The following is a 20,366-nucleotide window of genomic DNA, read 5'->3' on the forward strand; positions in this document are numbered from 1 at the left end:
ATTTCCTTTATTATTATTATTATTATTATTATTATTATTATTATTATTATTATTATTATTATTAAGAAAGAGATGTGATATTTTCATTTCGGCTAGGATTTGAAGTACATGATGGGATTTCTAGACTCTTCTAGGCCTCAAAAATGCCAATTTACAAACCCATCGGTCAATTTGTTTGTTTGCTACAACAGGGACCTCTATCTAACTAGTCTAAACTGTTTACCAACCTATTAAGATTCCATTATTTCAACGATGTCCTACAAGTTTGGCCTATAACTTGGTGATCGCCTTCTGAATATTGGAGTTTCATTCGACCGAATTATAAAGGAAATCTAACTAAATTAGACGGTACTCTATGTTTTAAAATAGAGGTATGCAAAAATACCATACCGATAGCGCATGGATATGAATGATCCGATTATTTTCAAAATCCGATCATTTTAAAATTTCGTCTTACATGTGGACTTTTTTATTTTTTATTTTTTTTTTCCGTTTAGTATATTAATTAAGTTTACTTGAGAACCATTGTGGGATTTTCTATTAAAGGACTTTAACATGAAAAAATTAGTGATTATTTCTCTAACTTCTTAGTTTCTTAATGTATATCAAACACTAAGTTTTTTGTAAGTGGAAGTATGTGATGAATTTGTGATTCTATTAGGGGCCACGGGCCATGCAAACAGCAGAAGATTTATTGTTGCTTTAATTGTTTTATTTTTTGCCTTTTGATTTCTCTTGCCTAACCAAATTTACTCATTTTGTCTGAGAAAGTTTTCTGATATGTTAAGTGACCCCTAGGCAAGAGAAAATGGACAATAGATTTTAGGATCCAATATATTAATTTTGTTTTTCCTAAAAAGTTTGATGTTTTCTTGATATTTGATTTTGTAATCTCGCTGAAATCGATATTTTTACTAAAGTTCTGTTCATTTCTCCATTTAAATCACAACTCAAATTTTTTATTAAAATATTCTCTCATAAAAACTAAAATTTAAAATTTTGTTTGCTGGAGTATTTTTTATCACATAAATTTATTTTTTAATTTAAGTTCTCAAATTGAATCCGCAAAATAAATAGACTCTAATATTTTATGATAAAATGATAGATACTAAGATGTTTTCAAAATTTTGTCAAAAATTTTTTATTACACCCAAAAGATATGTCAAGATCTTAAAGTTTTTGAAATTTCGGTGAAATTTTAAAAGTATTGGAGATATTTTCGTCTATGATTTCATTCACTAATCACACTCCATGAGTTTTGTAAACTTACTTCAACGCTTGTCAAATATATAAATATACATGACCTTTTTTAAAAAGTGAATGACTAAACTAAGATCCAGTAGAAACTTCAAGAATCATTTATAAAATTAACTTTTTGTTAAATTACATGAGTTTGTACATTTTATTATTTTGACGTAATTTTAAAATTTTTAATAGAAAGTACACATTATCGATGATGATACTCTACCCCTAAGAGTAAGCTCTTGTAATGATGTTTTTTATGAGAAGATGGAGCCCGAAGGAAAACAAGCAAGCCACGATTTCTTCTTCTTCTTCTTCTTCTTCTTCTTCTTTTACCTGTTTTTCTGATGTATAAACAAACGATAGTATTCTTTTATTTTACTTATTTATCTTACAAATTTTTGCTTGAGAAGTAAACAGCAGTTAGAACAGTTATACCAAAACCAAATATAGCAAAAAAAAAAGAAAGGAAAGAAAAGAAACAGTTATAACAACTAGAAAGTAGAAACCAACCCCATTTCTAGTATGATACCCCCAATGAGGAATCATGGCTTGCGATGTTAATAATTGGCTGTCCAACTGTGGTCCATCTTCTCCAAAAGGACCTGGCACCTGCCACTCTTTTTATTAAAAAAAAATTAATTTAAAAATAAAAGGGAGAACTTTGTCAAAAAACTATAAAAAAGATTTTTCACGGTGCCGAAGAAGAATTCTCAATATTATACCACAATAGGAATAAGATAATTTGTAAATTTAAGTGTTAGACTTATAAGAAGAGAACAATAGATTTGTAAGTGCGTGTTTAGTTTTAGAGTTCACACCACTTTAATTTTAGTTTATACTTATAGAGTGTTTTCTCTTAAAAAAAAAAACCTAAAAAAAATTCTGTTATAAACCTTATTCATTTAACCGATTCGAATTTACAGTAAAAAGTTCTCAGAAACAGTCGCATCTAATTTTTTTTATTACAATAAAAAGCTCTCACATTAAAGTCATATCTCAACTCAAATTAAAAATTCGAATCAATAAACTAAACGGGCTCATAATAATTTCTCTCACCAAATTTAAATTATAATTCATACTATGCTCAAACTAAACAAACACTAAACTTTGAAGGTTACAGTGTTGATATGTGAGTTACAATTTGAAAAATGATACATTTACAAATTATGAACGTTGAAATTATAATATAGAAGGCCATACTTATGAACAGTCTATATTGATATCATGAATTAGATCTAGACTCACAGGTACAACAACCATTAAATTTTCATCGTGCTTTGATAAATGATGTGTATGTATGCATATATATAAATATATCAGTGAAATATATATATATATATTGATATGGTTTTGAAGTTATGTCAAAACTGTGTCTCCTACATCTATTTTTCTTTATATTTTATGAGATTTTTCTAGTTAGTTCTGAAAAAGTAAGGTCCCGTTCATTTCGTTAATTTGAGTTTAGAATTTGAGTTTTGTTACAGTAAAAAACTCTCATAAATAATCACATTTACTTTTTTACTACAGTAAAAAGCTCTCACATAAAATTACATCTCAACTCGAATTAAAAACTCAAATCAGCGAACTAAACGGCCCTTAAACTACCCAAAAATCATTATTTTTAACTGTTATATTTGTATTATTAATTGGAGAATTTTTTTGAAGTTCCTTTTTTTTAAGAACAGACTACATTGTACAGAGCCCTATGCAGCAGCCTGGCTAAGATAAGGAAAGTGGATGCCTATGAAAGTGAAAGCTTTTAGCATAGTAGGTTTGGTTTTTTATAAATGAATTGTTAATTAACTAGATTAGGATTCCTACTACACCGGAACAAAAAATCACATAAATAAAATATATTTTTTAACTTTTTAGGGTACATTTTTGGTGAAAAAAGGGTAAATATTTTCTAGACTAACCAATGCTAATTGTGGCCAAATAAAAGAAGACCAAACAGGCAATCTCAAACTTATCTTCCACTTTTCATCTCTTTTGGGGCTTAATTATTGCTTTCCACTTTTCCAGACCGAAAACTACTGCCACAAGTTACTTTTTACTGGAAATGGAAATGAAGGCATTATTAATACACACTCTTTGAGTACTCTCAGACCGAGAGTACAGCAAGATTCTGGCCAGGATATATTACAAATTGCAATTTGCAAAAGCACCCTTGCCAGTAATTAAACTTATTCATTATTGATATTTTAAACTAAATTTTTTTTAAAAATAATCACATTTAATTTTTATATTATAATAAAAAATTTTCATATAAAATTATATCTTAATTTAAATTAAAATTTCAATTAAGCAAATTAAACAGACTAATATGTTCACCAAATTTCAAAAAACAGAAAAACAAAACAAAACAAAACAAAAAATTAATTTCCTAAATTATTAAACGTCACATGTACCAAACATAGCCTGACGGGCCAAGTTCCAAAAAAAAATATATATATATATATATATCACATCTTACTCCCTTAGTTTCCAAATTACAATGAATGACTGTGGCATTTTATATGTGCCCTCTTATTATGTATATGGCAACCTCTACGGTGAACTTAAAAAAAAAAAAAAACCTATGGTAGAATCTTCATTTTTAATTATTAAATTATTTTTTTAATAATTAGATATGTGTAAATTTGTATTAAAAATTTACATCACATCACAAAAAACTATTTATATTATAGATTTAACTGTTAAAAAATAATTAAATAATTAAAAATGGAGATTCCAATAGTGGAAATTTTTGTAAGGTCTCACTATAAAAAAATGTCTTATTTATATATCATATCTTGTAAAAAATTTAAACAAAAAAGGTTTAAAATGGTGAATGAGAGGAGCAATAGGCAAGAGTAAGGGAATTTTTTTTGAGTTGAGACTCTTTAAAAAAATTCATTGATAAAACACTTTATTTTGACCGTTAGATTACATTTTCAATGGTCAGATTGGCAGAAAAAGCATTTTTATGCGGCACATTATATATTTTTAATTTCAATATGAGCAGATTTAACGGTTGAAAGCTTAATCCAACAGTCAAAACAGAATGTTCTACCGGTGAGTTTTTTTAAAAGAGTCTCATAAAAAAAACTTCCCTTTTTTTTATATCACCATCTGAATTTTTTTCCGCGACACAGTTATTTTAGCCGTTTGATTAAGTTTCTAACACTATAATAAGTACTGATGAAAATTTCTTCCGATATTATAATCGGTGTAGTTTACCTATCATTTGAAATTTCTAATTAAAAAACAAGAAAAGGGAAAGGGGGCAAAAGGCACTTGGGGAATCAGTACAACAGCTAACCGTAAAACTTGGGTTGGTTGTTTGACCTTAAGGAAAGCTAGCATGTGGGTGTTATTTTTAATATTGTTTATTTCCTTGAATTGCATAGTTTTATGATAAAAAAATTATAACAACAGTAGCAGAGTACATGGTTCAAAACAGAATAATGTCAATAGATATTCTTTTCATATTTTACTAGTTGTAAATACGCACTCTGTTCGTGCGCATTGTTCTAATTTTCTTTTTTTTTTTAATTTATAATTTATTTTTTATTATTGTTTTCTTAAAAATTAAATTTAGTAAAAAAATATTAATTAGAGCAACATTAAAAGAAAAAAAAAAGTTTTTAATGGGACAAATGAGGTAAAAAATTATTATTTAGTAATACATATGAAAAAGTTGTATTTGGAAAAATTGCAGATAAATGTTTCCGTAAGAACACATTTGAGAATAAAATATTAAAGGTTATTTATTGAGCATATATAATACCAAAAAAGTATTTGAAATGGTCACTTCGTACAAAATAGTTTTGATTAAGATATATATGAGAAGAAATTATTTCAATAGGATAATTAGATGAAAAATATTTATGAGAGTCACATTTAAAAAAAGAAAAAAAGAATGTATTGTAGAGGGATGTTAAGGAGAGCTGATTAGCTTCAAATTGTAATTAGAATTCCTTTGTGTAATTAGCCACTTATATTCTCTTCTAAAAGCATTTAGTTATTTCCCTTTTTGCATGTATATCATTTTTAGATCCGTTTAGTTCGCTGATTTGAATTTTTAATTTGAATTGAGATATGACTTTATGTGAAAATTTTTTACTGTAGTAAAAAAGTTAAATATAAATGTTTCTAAGAACTTTTATTATAGTAAAATTTGAATTAGTGAAATGAACGGGACCTTAGAATCTGCAATATCTCTTTGTATTCTGTAATGCCATGTGGCAGTAGCTTTGATGTGAGGGAGAAAGGAAGAAAAAAAAAACCTTTTTCTGGTTGATGTGAGGGAGAAATGTGTGAAACGTTTCGCATGCCCTCTGCCCCTCCACTCCCCTCCCACGCATGCACGCGCGCGCACACACAATCCATTCTCCTTTAGCGAATAGTATATATTGCGCGCTAACTTATTTAAAACAACGGCTATACAAAATTATTAAAGAACAATAGGGAGAAGAAGAAAAAGAACTAGAGGGGGGAAACGATCTAAAGCAAAAGGTATAAAAAAAAAGGCCTAAAAAGTATTAAATAAAAAAAGAGCCCAAAAAAGTTTTTTAAAAGGAAAGTTTCGCTTGATGACGGGAAAGAAATCCTTTTGAAATGTTTCGCATATGCCTCTCTTGTACGAAACATTTCTCCAATATCAAAGGAGAAATTTAGTCTCCCTTAGTTATGTAGTAAAAATTAAGGGAAGCAACAAAAAAACAAAACAAAAAAGTAAGAGAAAATAAAAGAGAAGACGGTAAGAGGTGAATAAGGCAGAAGAAAAGACAAGAAAAACAAAAAACCAAAAAAAAAGCTTAGGACAGAGCATTCATCAGTAGGGAAGAGGGTTTTAAAAAAACTAAATGGGATATGTATAAGAAGTAATTATTTTAGCGGAGAATTAGAGAGAAAAATAAATTTATGATAGTTAATTTGAAGAAAGAAAAAAAAAACATTTATAACAGGGCAAAAAAGATAAAAATGATAAAATAGTGACATAAAAAAAGGAAAGAGGGAAAAATGAAGTAAAACATAAAAAGATGTGGAGTAGGCGTGAAAAGTTAAAAGAAAAAGTGAGAAATAAAAAAAAATACTAACAAAACGTTTCATTAGCGGAGGAGGAGAATCCGAAAAACGGATTCTCCTTTAGTTTGTAGGTAAGAGATTAAAAAATGTAAAAAATTAAACTGCAAAAAACAATTCACAAAATAAAAAAAGGAGTTTTTCTAGAAGGTCTTAGAAAAACAAACCGCCGCTAGTTTCCTACTCTCAACCATCAGATATATATTATAAATTATTATTTTTTATATATTTTTTTAATCTAATATGATTTTGACCATATGAACGGTACGAAAACTAACCCAACTAGTAGAAGGCCCTAAAAGAGAAACTTCCAAAAAAAACATTTTAAAATTTTTAAAAATAAAGTTAAAAAAAGTAAAAAGAGAAAAAAAAAAAAAAAAGACGGAGGAGGGAAGAGCTGTCACGTGACAGCATGAGAAAGCTCAAGCATAGTAGAAGGAGGCATTCTCCTTTAGTGGTAGGTAATAGATAGATTCTATTTGTAAAATTCTCATTTTTTTATTTACCTTAAAAATTCTTCTCAAATTATAACACTTACAACATTGTTCCTCTTACCATTATATTTGGTTCTAAAGATTAAGATCTAGACCGGCCGGCCCGGCCCGAATGGAAATTTCTAGCCGAGTTAGCCCTAAAAAAGGGAGAGTCAGTCCAGGCAGGCTATAAAGCACGACGAGCCTAGGTTGACTTAGAACTTTATTAGGTATTTTTGTATAATTTTTCAAACAAAAAAAAAGAAAAAAGTTCGGCTCGACACAACCTGAATATACTTTCAGGCTCAAACACTCGGGACGAGTCAATAGTGGCGGGCGTCGTACCGGCCTATTTTAACTTGGCTTAAACTTATAGCTTTATTGTTCTTTGAATGTTGTACGTCTCAAAAACCTTATTCTTTTTTTATGAGAATTAAATGTGAAATTCATGACCTTAAAATTGGTGAATTTTGGTAAATAGAGCATTAGGGCAAGATGCCAAGAGCTAATTATTTGGAATTGGACCCCTATTTTTTTGTTTTAAAGATGGATAAGTTTCATCAATGCCCCCATGAACTTTGTACTATATTTTAACATGTCCTCTCTCTTTAAAGTATGAAAATTCGTTCAAAACTGCATCCTGAATTGTTTATAGATGATAAATACCTCCGTTTTTTCATAAATATTACATGAACGATTGATTTTTTTAATCAATTTGCCCTTCAGTCTCTTAACTATTAAGGAGCAAGTTGACACAAAAGTAATAAATCAGAAACTAAATTTGCTTAAAACCAATAGTTTGAAAGCATTTATAAAAGTATAAATAATGCCACATCATCATTTTATTAGTTGTATAAATATATGAGACATTTTGAACTAGGATACGTAATTCAAGGGACGAAATGAACCTTTTCAAAATTGAAAGACATGTTAAACAAAGTATAATTTTCAGAAAACATTTATGAAATTAATCTAACAAATGCTTAAGTTTAACAACATTTCTTTGAAACCCAAAGAGAAATGTTAGGGCCACTCTTTTTGTCACTATTTTTATCATTCTATACATTCTACAGTTTAACACATAGACTCCAGTAACATGTTATATTATTATTTAAATATAAAATTATGTTAGTAGAGTTCACATGTTAAATAATAAATGCATGTAGTGACAAAAAAATAACAAAAATAGTGATGTTATCTCGAAACTCGAAAGAGGGAGGACTGAATGAAGAAATTTTAGCAAATTGTTAGAGGATTAGAGACAGTTTCCACCCTTTTTTCTTTGGACTTTTATGATTTAATTTACTGTGGTTTCTAATACCCCCAATAATTACAAGCTTCAAGAAGAAAGCTAGCCCATTCCTTCAAGTTTGAAGAGAACACTTTCTTTCCTTTTCCTTTCTCTTTTTATTGGCTAAGATGATAAAAAAAGAGTTGAGAGCTTGTCTCATGACCCACCATGTACAAATCCATATAGCATATCAAAATATGCCAAGCCCCTTTAGCAAAAAAAAAAAAAAAAAAAAAAAAAAAAAAAAAAAAAAAAAAAAAAACCTAAATCCATATTCTCTGTTTCTTAATTTATTAATTTGTTGAAAACTCCTAGAAGAATGAATTCTTTTATTAAAAAATTAAAAGAGAAGTACGCATAGTCAAGAAAGTGGATATTATTATTTCATTATCTTAAATTAACCAAATATTTCTGCAGAGATTATCTTTCTTTTAATAGTTTTAGAAGGAATATACTCGTTAATTATTGTAATTAAACAACTTTTTAGTCCACTAATAGGTGTGCGCGCGCGTGTGGTTTCCCTCGCATTATTTATTTCTTTAAAGGTAAGCACATCTTTGAACTAGCCAAACCATGAGTCATAAATGTTGAGGATACAATAATAGTTACTATCCGAATAGATTGAAAAATAAAAAATAAAAGAAAACACATACAAGTACAAGCATATTCTAATATGAGAAAAATATATGTTCATCAGCACCAATAAAAAATAAAAGAAAAACCATACAAGTGCAAGCATACTCTAATATGGGAAAAATATATGTTCATCACCACCAATACTAAATAGCTTTTTACACGAGTTGCTGGATAGATTTTAATATATAAACAACATGAAACACCCATTTTAAAAAACATCAAAAAGGTTAGGAATGAGGTAACAATGCTTTATGACGAGTGGCCGTTCCCTCTTTCTTTTTCTCCCTTTTTTATCTCTAGGATTTCTTGCTCGCTTTTCTCTTTTAGGGCCGGAATCTAACATCTCCTCTTGGCTGGTCTCGGATCCCTAGCACTACAAACTGGGTTCTAGGTCTCATGGCAATGATTATGGTGGTGGTGGTGACTTCGTAGACGGAGACGAAGGATATGATGTAACGGTTTTTTTGCCAATCATATTGTGCATGTCAAATCTCTTGTACATCTACAATCTCATAATCTCGCTCTTCTCATCACAGTGGTCATGAAAGGGGTAGTTGTGCGTGGATGAGCACTCAACGTTGGTGGTGGAGTCGTGTGGGTCGTCGTCGATTTATCTTTTATGATCTTGATGGCCAATTTATTGCCGAAGATTTTGTCTGTGCGGTTGGAGAATTTTGTCTTGTTTTTAATTTATATTTTGAAGTAATAAAGGCGATATTGATTATGTGTTTCAGTTTTTATGTTTTTGTCATGTAATAACGAAAATTGTCGTCTCACCTTTCCATGGTAGTGGTAAGTTTATCTCGTTAGGTTTGATCCTAAGCAGTGCTATGAGTGACCCTAGTGCTCTAGGTCTTTGGGTCTCGGTCGAGTGATTTTATCCATCGATTGTAGTAGTTTTGTTAAACGAGCTTTTGTTGTGCTCGATTGTTAATGTGCTGAGTGAGACTTTCTCCATTCAGACTCAGCACTTGTATTCGTTTCCTTACCTCATTAATTTGTCTTTACTGGTAAATTCAGTTTCTGTCTGTGGTCAAATACTCTTATATTTAATGGTTATTTACGACTATATTTATAGTATGTATTGACTTAATTATTAAATAAAATTTCTCAATTTTAAAAAAAAGTTTACAATGCTTTATTGCCAACGATGAAGAGCGAGGAATAAAAAAGAGTGAGGTAACGTTGTTTCAGGGTGGGAAAAAAGAGAGGTAACAATGGGACAGTTAAAATGTTTGTCGTATAATAAGCAACATAGTTTTGTTAAAAATGATTATTAGTAACTTACTACGACGCAACGTAATGATAATCTTGTTGGACATTCCACATCTGAAAGCCACGGTTGAATTGCTACCCTCATATAAAATTGCTATTCATAATTTATTATTATGCTATTATAAGTGCTTCTTCATTGATCTCCAACTAATTACAAATTCTCGCACCAATTTTTGATTTCGGGGAAAAAAATCAAATCATTGATGATAAAATTATGCATTATAAATTATTCTTAGAGTCATATTATATGTATATCTTAATTTCCAGAATTACTATAAAATAACGAGTACAAGTAATGTTTGTGAGTGCAGGGATAGTTTAGAGGACCTGGAAGAAAACTATATCCGGTACATCCTGAAAATTTAGGACACATCCTGCGTCCTATATTCAGCCACTAAATAATGGAAATAAACAATCACAGCCGGTTAAAAAAAAAAAAGGGCTATCAACTTAAGGTGCGTTTAGAAAAACGTTTTTTTTTTTATGAAAATAAAAATAAAAACGTTTTTATTTTTATTTTGTAATTATTTTTGAAAATGCTTTTTGTAGTTTTATTCTGAGATTGTTTTCAGTTTTAAAAAAAACTGAAATAGTGTTTAGTGGTTTAATTTTTAAAAACATATAATAATATTTAAATTAATAATATATTAAATAAATAATAATATTAAATATATTAAATAATAATATATTAAATAAATTTATTTCTTTTACTTTTTCCTTTCCTTCTCTCCCTCACAGATCACCCTCTCCCTCTATCTCTCGTCACTCTCCCCAGCTCCCTCTCTACTTCACTCGTCTCTTTCTCCTTCTCTCTTTCTCCTAGGGTGGGGGTGGCACGCAGTCTCAGAAGTTTGGAAATGAAAACAAGAAAAATGAAAACGGAAAAAATTCATTTTCAGAAAGATGAGAAAAAAAGGAAAAATGAAAACGGGTGTTTTCAGTTTTAATTTTAAAAAATTTTACACCAAATGCGTTTCTGTACGCGTTTTCAGTTTTTTTTCTCGAAAACTATGAAAAATGAAAACGAGACCGGAAACAAACAGGCCCTTAGCTTCTTCCTTTCTTTTATAATATATAAGAGTAAGATTAAGGCAGCGTTTGGTTTGAGGATTTTAGAACCAGAATCATGATTCTAGTTCAAATCTTTGTTTGTTTGTAAAAAGTAAAAAATGGTTCTGCTTCAAGGTTTAAAATCAGTGTTTGATTTGAATGATTTTGATTCAATATTTAAACCAGAATAACACCTGATTTTAAAACTATCTCTTCCTTTAGTTTTAGGTGGTTCAAACTCTTGATTTTAGTTCTGATTTCAGAATCATGATTAGACCCAAAATCATAAATCATGGTTTTGGTTCTAAAACTAAATCCAGAATCACCCTAATTTGAACGTTTAACCAAACGGAGCCTAAGATTTAGAAATGCTTCTCTCAGGCACAATTGAATAACACTATTGCAAGCTTACTTTAACAGTAATTTCATATCTATTTATTATCAAAAAATTTCAAATCTATTTAAAAAAATAAGATTTTGGGTTTGAATTTTTTGCTCCCATTTATTTTTTAAAGAAAAATTTGTATAAATATACCATCTATTTTGTGTTAATTCACATAATACACCGTTTATTTTAGACCTCATCAAACATCTACGTTCAATGCTCAAATTTAACTAATTTAATTACAAAAATAACTCGAAGGAAAAGAATAAAAGAATTAAATAACCGAAAATTTGTTTTAAAAAAAAATTGACGGAATGTGTTTTGAGTAAGGGTATTCATCCAATTTAATCCAACCTATTTTAGTCATATAACAACCAATCTATTCAAAGATCAATTTTTAAAAATTATGTCCAATTTAATTACTAGTGTATTATCCAATCCAATTCAATCTGATTAAGTCGGTTTGGATTAGATTGGACTAGTCGATTTTTTAATTGAGTTTTTTTGTACATTTTTTATTTTTTTTTATTTCTGTTCAACCTATTTGTTAAATCTTTTTGATAAAATTTATACACTACACTTGAAAAAATGAAGCAACAATTAACGTCCATAAATCCAAAAAAGTATATAAACAAAATCTCTTTGATAAAATTTATACACTACAATTGAAAAAATGAAGCAACAATTAACGTCCATAAATCCAAAAAAGTATATAAACAATTAAACATCTAACAAACAACTTAGAATTAGGTGATATACAACTAATAACAAACAACTCCAAGTTACAAACTGATATACATAAAAAGTTCGAGAAAATAGAATTTAAATTTTGGATCAATAATGTAAATTACATTTTTATATAATATATAAAGGTTGGTTCAGTTTAGATTGAATGTTTTGAAAATAGAAGTAATATCCAATGCAATCTAAGTCCTTTTCTTTTAATTTACATTCAATTCAATCTAATTAAGGTTGATTATCCACTAAAAATGAATTGGATTATATTAGACCAGTCGTCGATTTGATCAATTGATTAGATGTGATGAACACTCCTAATTTTAAGGTTCTTGTTTTGTTTTATGTTTTCATTTGTTGACTTTGGTTATTCTTTTATTTTTTATTTTTTGCTTTTCTTTTGTTCCTTCCGTTTTCCCCTTTAAGGATGTTTTGGTCTTTGCAAACATTAAAAATCAAAATATTAAACTAAATAAAAATCAATATTAAACTCCACTACAAGTTTAATTCAGTTAAAAAAAAAATTAAAAGTACGAATAGATACTTAAAGATAAAAAGACTATATAGTGTTATAGTATATTTAAAATTTTTAATTTGTATTACGCCCCTTAAAAAAAAATTCAGGCTTCGCCACTATTTGCAAAAGGCATGAATTTTAGTACACACTTAAAATATAATGATATTTATTTGATGCAATACAAAATGAATGATATACTTTTGGAGAACATGATAAATACAAAAAATTCCCCCAACTAAAAGAAAAAATCACTCTAAAGGTTATAATATGAACATTGAATTAGGTTAAAATTATATTAAAATATAAAAATATGTAAAAGAAAACATGGTTTGATATAGTTATTATTATTAAAAACAGAAAATCATATTAAACTATAAAATTACGCAGAAGAAAGATTTTCTGATATAGATCTTATTGTTAGAAACAGAAATTCATGGAGAGTTCATTTTAATAAAAAAGAACATAAGGAAGGCTATTTTGGACATTTGAGAAAAGCAAAATCCAAATAATGCGTCCCATGCATCAAACAAACAAGCCATATGGGCACCCATACACATCTGGCAAAAGGGAAAATCACCTTTACCCCCCCCAAAAAAAAAAAAAAAAAAAAAAAAAAAAAAAGAAAAAGAAAAAGAAAAAAGAAAACTCAAATTTTTTCTTTTGGCAAAAACGACGGTTTATAGTGTGTGGTGAGAGAATAAAAGGAGACCCCCAATGACTGATTATAGAGAGAGAGAAAGTAGTCTTCGTAAAAGCCTGCCTCTGAAGTCTGTAAGCTCCGTAGAAGTACATCTGTCTCCCTCTCTGCTTCTTTTTCCTACATTATTTTTCATACACAAAACACAATACAACACAACACACACACTCTCTCTCTCTCTCCTCTCTTTCTCTCTCTAAGCTGGCATGGGCCAGTGTCAGGTGTCTGCTTTTCACCACCCCTGCTCCTCCTCCTCCACCCCCTCCTCCTCCTCCACAACACTCACCGTTTCTCTCTTCTCCCCAAAAACACTTTCATGAACAGAAAATGGCCTCTCTTTCTCTCTCCTCGTACTAATAACTACTACTACTACTACTACCACCACTACTACTAACTGCAACAGCAAACCAACATCGCCGGCGGTCATGGAAATCATGGGTTCGACCTCATCGGGCGGGTCCTCCTCCAGCGAGTCCCTCAACGGCCTGAAGTTCGGCAAGAAAATCTACTTCGAGGACGTGGGTCCCACCGGCGCCCCTCCCAAATCCGGTTCTGGGTCGTCGTCATCGTCCTCCGCCGCCACGCCGCCGAAGAAGGTCCGGGCCGGGCCGGTCCAGACCGGCCAGCCTCCGAGGTGCCAGGTGGAAGGGTGTAAGGTAGATCTGAGCGACGCCAAGGCGTATTATTCGAGGCACAAAGTTTGCGGTATGCACTCAAAATCACCCAAAGTCATTGTCGCCGGTCTTGAACAGAGGTTTTGCCAGCAGTGTAGCAGGTAAACCCAAAAAAATTGCTTCTACAATTGTCAAAATTTCTTGGTAATTTTTTTTTTGTTATTTTTTTTTCGGTTTGGTGTTGTGGGGTGAATAAGGATTTTGGGTGTTTTTATTGTTTTTCCATTGGATAGAGTAGTGATTTTTTTTTTAAATTTTATAATTTTGGGTGGTGGAATAAGGAATGCGAATGGCTCTTGCTTCAACAATGGTCAAATTTGTTGGTGGGGGGGTTTTTTTTTTTTTAGGGAATTTTTTGGGTTGGTTTGGTATTGTGGGTGAAAATTGATTTTTTTTTCTCCATTGAATGGAGTGGTAGTTTTTCTTTTGTCTTTTAATTTGGTGGGATAATTCTTGATGGTGCCACGGGATTGATTGGGTATGATTTATGAGACTTCTTCCATTTTTTTTCTTTTTTTTTGAGAGGAAAAGGCTTGCTTGATTTTTGAGACATTGGGGTTTGGTTTAGTGTTGTGGGGTGAAAAAAGATTTGGGTGTTGTTATTATTGTTTTTCCATTGAATGGAGTAGTAGTTTGTTTTTTGGTGGGATAATTCTTTTATTTAATGGTCGTGTTTTATTTTTAGAATTTTTTTTTGTCTTCATAGTTGTTAATTTAATATTGTGATAGTGCCATGGGATTGATTGGGTATGATTTATGAGACATTTGGGTTTTTTTCTTGCTTTGTTGTACTGTGTTATACCTTATCACTAATTTCTTGTATCACACTGGGCAACATAAAATCTGGTAGTACCCTTTTTCTTTTTCTTTTTCCTCCTTTTTTCCCCTTCTACGCTAATGCATAATTCTGTTCTCTATTGGAAGATGCTAAAATTTTCTGTTCACTTCACATTAATGCTGAAAGCAAATTATCTGGCTTTAAAAAACAAACTTGAATTTTGTTTCTTTGGAGGCTCATAACTTGGCATTTGACACTGTTTAGGCATAAACTTGCCGCTGAAATCTTTTAAGAGATTATCTATGTTATGAATCATCTTTGTTGGATTGTTTTGAGCCTTTTGAGCCTTTGAGCCTTTGGGACACGTTATTCCAATTTTTATGTCTTAAATCCAATGAAATTTGTTCTCATTTGAGAAAAGAGTAAAATCCGGAATCTAAATTGCCCTGTACATTTGACTTTGAGTCGTGTTAATTTCTGTCTTAGATCAAATGCATTAGCCATTAGGTGTTAGGTTTTGACCTTTCTAAACCATTTTCTGTGGAAGCTCCTGTGGAATTAAAGACTATGCCAATCCTGCATATTAGAAATGATGGGTTTCAATTACTTTTGTCAATTTGGCATTTTAGTGACTAAACCAGCTTCTTGGGTTGAACCGACAGCCAATATCTGAAAATGCAATGGATGTTTCTGTTTTTTGACAGTTGACACTGCAGATTTCTTCTGTGTTTGTTATCTTCGTACTTAATCGTTGAATACATTTCACAATTTCTTGTTAAATATAAAGCAAAATCGTCGGCGGCCTACATAAATAACTCATAAATTGTAATGATTATCTAGTTTGAGGCATTTCTTGGTGGTTGTATGATCAAACTCAAAAACAAATGTTAGTATTTCTACTAAATGCATGGCCAACCCTTTCCATAATAAGAGGTAAGAGGGTTATGACAAAATAATTTCATTAGGAGTCCTTATGAAACTAAAAACAGTTCTCTTCTTTCTTGTTGCCCAGGTTTCATCAGCTTCCGGAGTTTGATCAAGGGAAACGCAGTTGCCGTCGGCGCCTTGCTGGTCATAATGAGCGTCGGAGGAAGCCACCACCTGGATCGTTACTGTCTACGCGCTATGGTCAATTCTCTTTATATGTCTTCATGGAGTTAATCGAATTATCAATTTATTATGATTTGGGGTCCCCAGATTGTACATCCATATGGATTTTGGTTTTGCTTGCCCTTATTTACTTGAAGCTGACTTTATGTTTTTCTTGAGATGGCAGAAAGCAGCAGCAGAGTTGGCAGCTTTCTGATGGACTTCTCAGCGTACCCTAGGCTTGCTGGGAGGAATGCGTGGGCAACTGCTAGAGTCTCTGAGCGGGTGCCTGGAAACCACGCCACCATTCCAACAGGAAAGTTTCTTCCTTATCCATGGCAGAGCAGCTCTGAGAATCCTCCATCCGACCTTTTCCTGCAGGCTTCAGCATGTGGGACGAGCATCCCAGCTAGTTATGGAATTCCTCCACTGCCTTCGGGAGAATGCATTTCAGTAGTTGCAGACTCAAGCTGTGCTCTCTCTCTTCTGTCAAACCAACCATGGAGCTCCAGAAACCGACCATCGTCAGGTCTCGAGCTCCATTCCTTGATGAATGCTCAAGGGGCACCTGTGGCTGAACCAACAGCAGCTCCTCATGGTGGACCTGTCAATCACTTTCCAACCACTTCTTGGGGCGTAAAGAGTGATATGGCTGGTAGCAGTTCACACCAGATCCTTCCCGACCTTGGCCTCGGTCAAATCTCGCAGCCTCTTACTAGTCAGTTCTCGGGTGAGCTCGAGCTGTCCCAACAGAGTAGGAGGCCTTTTATGGAACCTGGACACTCCAGGGATTTCGACTCCTCCGGTCAGCACATGCACTGGTCACTCTAGAATAAGTCTCTTTAACATATCTGCAGTTCTAATGAACTATTTCGATCACTTTTGAGGTGTAAGTTGGGAACTTTCTGCAAAAACTTTCTTTTGCTTTGCCCTCTTGTGGGGCATGACCTTAGACTGACTTTTGGTTCTATGTTAATCATTCATGTGTGTGAAAAACACTGATACTCATGGTGTTAGCCTTGCTTTTTACTTATCTAATCGGCCGAGCTCTGTGATAATTGATGCTGTTTTTTGTTAATCTCTAGCAAATTAGCGATCGTTTTGATGACAAATTGTCAAATACTCGTTATGTCAAGATGATTTGTGATTAGGTTTACCAACCCATTTTTGCTATCATAAAGATTGGTTTATTGGATTAGATAATAGATTAAGATTCTATGAATCACTGATTTTACATTCCTTTTTCTTATCCTTAAGAAGCATATTACTAAATCTATTTCAACCTAAAATGTACTCTGGCATGTGGTTAGATTGTAAGGCAATTGAGATGCTTTTGGTCTCCTTAATTTTATAAATTTAAATTTTTAATTTTAGTTTTGTTACAGTTAAAAATTATAATAAAAGTCATTTATTTTTTTTTATTACAATAAAAAGTTCACATAAAATTATATCTTAGCACTAATTGAAAATTTAAATCTGCCAACTAAACGAGATATTTGTCTCTTTCTCTCAACGCTAATTGAAAATTTGATGTAATTTTATATAATAATTTTTAACTGTAATAAAAAAATTAAATGTGATTATTTCAGAAAGTTTTTCATTATAACAAAGTTTAAATTTTAAACTCAAATCGGTAAAATAAATGAGATCTTTGTCTCTTTCACTTCTCTTGGAATTTTCAGGGAGTTTTATTTCTTACCTCCATTTTATTCCATGTGCTGTGTGCTGACATGTGATTGACCAACTGGTTTGTTCAAAAGAAGAAATGAGCTATTTTGGACCCATACCATTCCAAGGCAGTATTTTTGTCCCCCATTTTATAGGGATTAGGTCTATATTACCATCAACTTGATGAGGATCCTGACTGTCTCGGCCTAGTTGTCTTTTCAAGGACACCAAATTTTTTATCATATCAATCCTTGTCCTCAGACAAAAGGATTCGAAATAGTAAGAGACAAATCAATAATGTACCTAGCAATTATCACTGGTTCTTGTTCATCTTGTCATATTAGTGTGAAATCTAGTGAATCAAATCTTGATGCTCAACTTGGTGGTAAATAATATTGATCACGAACACAAAAAATCACTTTTGACAAAAGTAAAATCTAACAAATCGATGTAAAAATCTTTGATTTGCGGAATTGAATGTACAACACATGTTTAGGAAAGTTCTACAAATTCACCAACTCAGGCGTATAGGCTGTGCCAATCTAGTTCCAACTCTCAATCAAGAGTTTTTCCCTACCTCTTTTTTTGATCAAGATTTGCTTCTTGAACAGTTCAATGACTCATCACCTTTTGTGTCATTTTTTTGGCCTCGCATAACAAATCATGGGCGATCACTTGCTTGCGAGTCGCATATTGCAAAATCTTCAATTACGAAGTGAAACTCCAAATCTGAGGTGCATTACTTCAAATTCAAAAATCGCCATTGTGGAACGAAGGTGAAATTTTGGATTTATCCAAATCAGAATGTCAAGTTTTATTAGTGGTCATCTTCATCAGTTCCAGGACAGTTTGCTAAGAGGGCCTCCATTGATTCATACTGAAACAAACATCAGAAGATATACAAAAATCAGTACAACCTGGCAAAACAAGCAATTTTTTGAAAGTGATATATCTTTTCTGACGTGCATTGAGATCTTTGTAATCATTTCAATCATTTCACCTGGCACCCACAGAAGAGACAGTATCTACGTTCTCTCAGTTTCATCAAAATATTTTGCAAATCCTGCATCAACCATAAAAGCAATTATTAATGATATAAAAGCAATTAAACATCAACAATAGATCACTTCTACCAACCTTTTTAAACCATGCTAATTCATTAATCAGTTCAAAAGGTTGGAAAAGATGTTTAATTTAAACCCATTTTGCCACCAAAATCTGAGTAGGTTTGGTTCATGAATTCAGAATTATTCTTAATTTATGTGTATTTTTTGTAAGAAAAAAATACTATAACGAACTATGAACTATGATTCAAATCATGATTCGAATCTCCTAACCAAACGGCACAAGTGTACTAACCCTCAGTCCCTCGTATTAATTTTTATGAAATTTCTTCACACCTACTCTGAAATCGTCGGATTTTCATTAAATTTTGTTATACCTACTCTCAAATTGTTGGATTTTCATCAATTCGTTAAATTCCCATAATTCTAACACTATCAAAATTTCGTTACACCTCCTCTCAAATTATCGGATTTTCATAAAGTTTAGTTAAATTTGTGCAATTAAAACATTAATCGAATTTTCATGAACAAGTATTATCATATTCATACCTCTTCGGTAATCTCCTCCTCTTCATCTTCTTCGTCTTCACCCTCTCCTTCATCATCCTCACTCTTCTTCGGAACCACAACTTCCCTATTCTCCAACTGATCCAAAGCCGCCCTCGCCTTCTCAAAATTAACCACCACTCTCCGACTCCTCCACTGCGATTTCTGCCGACTCCCGAAATCCTCCATTAAAGCTTTCTCATTCCCCCTCCTTATCTCCGCCTCCACCTCGTCTCTCTTCCTCTTCATCTCGGCCTTCGCCGCTTCTATCTTCCTCTTCTCCTTCTCCGGATCCTCCCGCCCTATCCCCGCCCTAGACCGCCGGATCTCCAGCCCCAGCGGCTCCGCCCTCCCCGAGCCCTCCCTCCCCAGGGCCGACCCCGGCGTGTATCCCATTTGCTTCAGCAGCTTGAACCCTATGTTCGATTGCGGAATCGGAGCCTCTGTTTTCGCTAGGGTTTGCTCGTCCTCGTCGACCTGCTTTCGCGCTCTCTCTAGCTTTCGGTGTTCTTGCCAGTTTAACGCATTTGCTTTCTTACTCTTCTTCGATGGTTGAGCCGCTAGGGTTTCGTTTCTTGAAGTCTGTAAAGTCGAATTACTTCCGGTTTGCGAATATTCAAAGAGAAAATCGGAAAACTCGGCGGAAAATTAAGTAATTTTCTAGGCATTTTCTATGGAACCGAACAAGTTGATTGATTTACCTTTTTGGATAGAGATTTCGGAGGATTTTCGGATTCTGGAGGAAGAAACTGAGAGAGGTCTCCCATGTAATCTTCATCTTCGACTTGTTCTCCATTGGTGGTGGTCTGCTTTTCAGCAAATTCCGCCATAGCTGAGAGCTTCAGAACAGAGGAAGGAAGCAAGCAACGCAGAGATGCAAAGGAGGAAGAAGGAATGTTCAATGGGCCAAGATTGGGCTTTGAGCTTCCTTACAAACGGCCCATTTAAGCCCGTTGGTTTCGCCACAACCAATGATATTCGGACACATCATAATCTAAAACGGTATACCGTGTACCTAAGAGCACTCGATTGGGAGCTACCAATCTCCCGCTCTTAACTACTAACGGTTTTTGCTGACGTGGAGTCCACGTCAGCAACGAATTTTCTTGTACTTGTAATATCGGCACCGCCATCTCTCTCTCTCTCGCCGGTATTCTCTGAAAGACGTCCAAAGCA

General features: G+C 32.4%; 2 protein-coding genes across 2 annotated transcripts; one reads left to right on the forward strand and one right to left on the reverse strand.

Moving 5' to 3' along the window:
* The first annotated feature begins 13,419 nt into the window (after window positions 1-13,419).
* On the forward strand, window positions 13,420-16,988 carry LOC21401011 (squamosa promoter-binding-like protein 14). Its single transcript, XM_010104258.2, has 3 exons — window positions 13,420-14,146; window positions 15,836-15,951; window positions 16,100-16,988. The coding sequence occupies exons 1-3, from the start codon at window positions 13,797-13,799 to the stop codon at window positions 16,741-16,743; spliced, it is 1,110 nt and encodes a 369-aa protein (XP_010102560.1). The 5' UTR covers window positions 13,420-13,796; the 3' UTR covers window positions 16,744-16,988.
* A 1,059-nt stretch (window positions 16,989-18,047) lies between these two features.
* LOC21401012 (G patch domain-containing protein 11) lies at window positions 18,048-20,125 on the reverse strand. Its single transcript, XM_024169580.1, has 4 exons — window positions 19,892-20,125; window positions 19,194-19,772; window positions 18,581-18,643; window positions 18,048-18,457 (listed from the first exon to the last, which is right to left on the reverse strand). The coding sequence occupies exons 1-4, from the start codon at window positions 20,018-20,020 to the stop codon at window positions 18,398-18,400; spliced, it is 831 nt and encodes a 276-aa protein (XP_024025348.1). The 5' UTR covers window positions 20,021-20,125; the 3' UTR covers window positions 18,048-18,397.
* Between the last annotated feature and the right edge of the window lie 241 nt (window positions 20,126-20,366).

Source organism: Morus notabilis, unplaced genomic scaffold (assembly GCF_000414095.1).
Source record: "Morus notabilis unplaced genomic scaffold, ASM41409v2 Scaffold989, whole genome shotgun sequence".
Classification (NCBI taxonomy): Eukaryota; Viridiplantae; Streptophyta; class Magnoliopsida; order Rosales; family Moraceae; genus Morus; species Morus notabilis.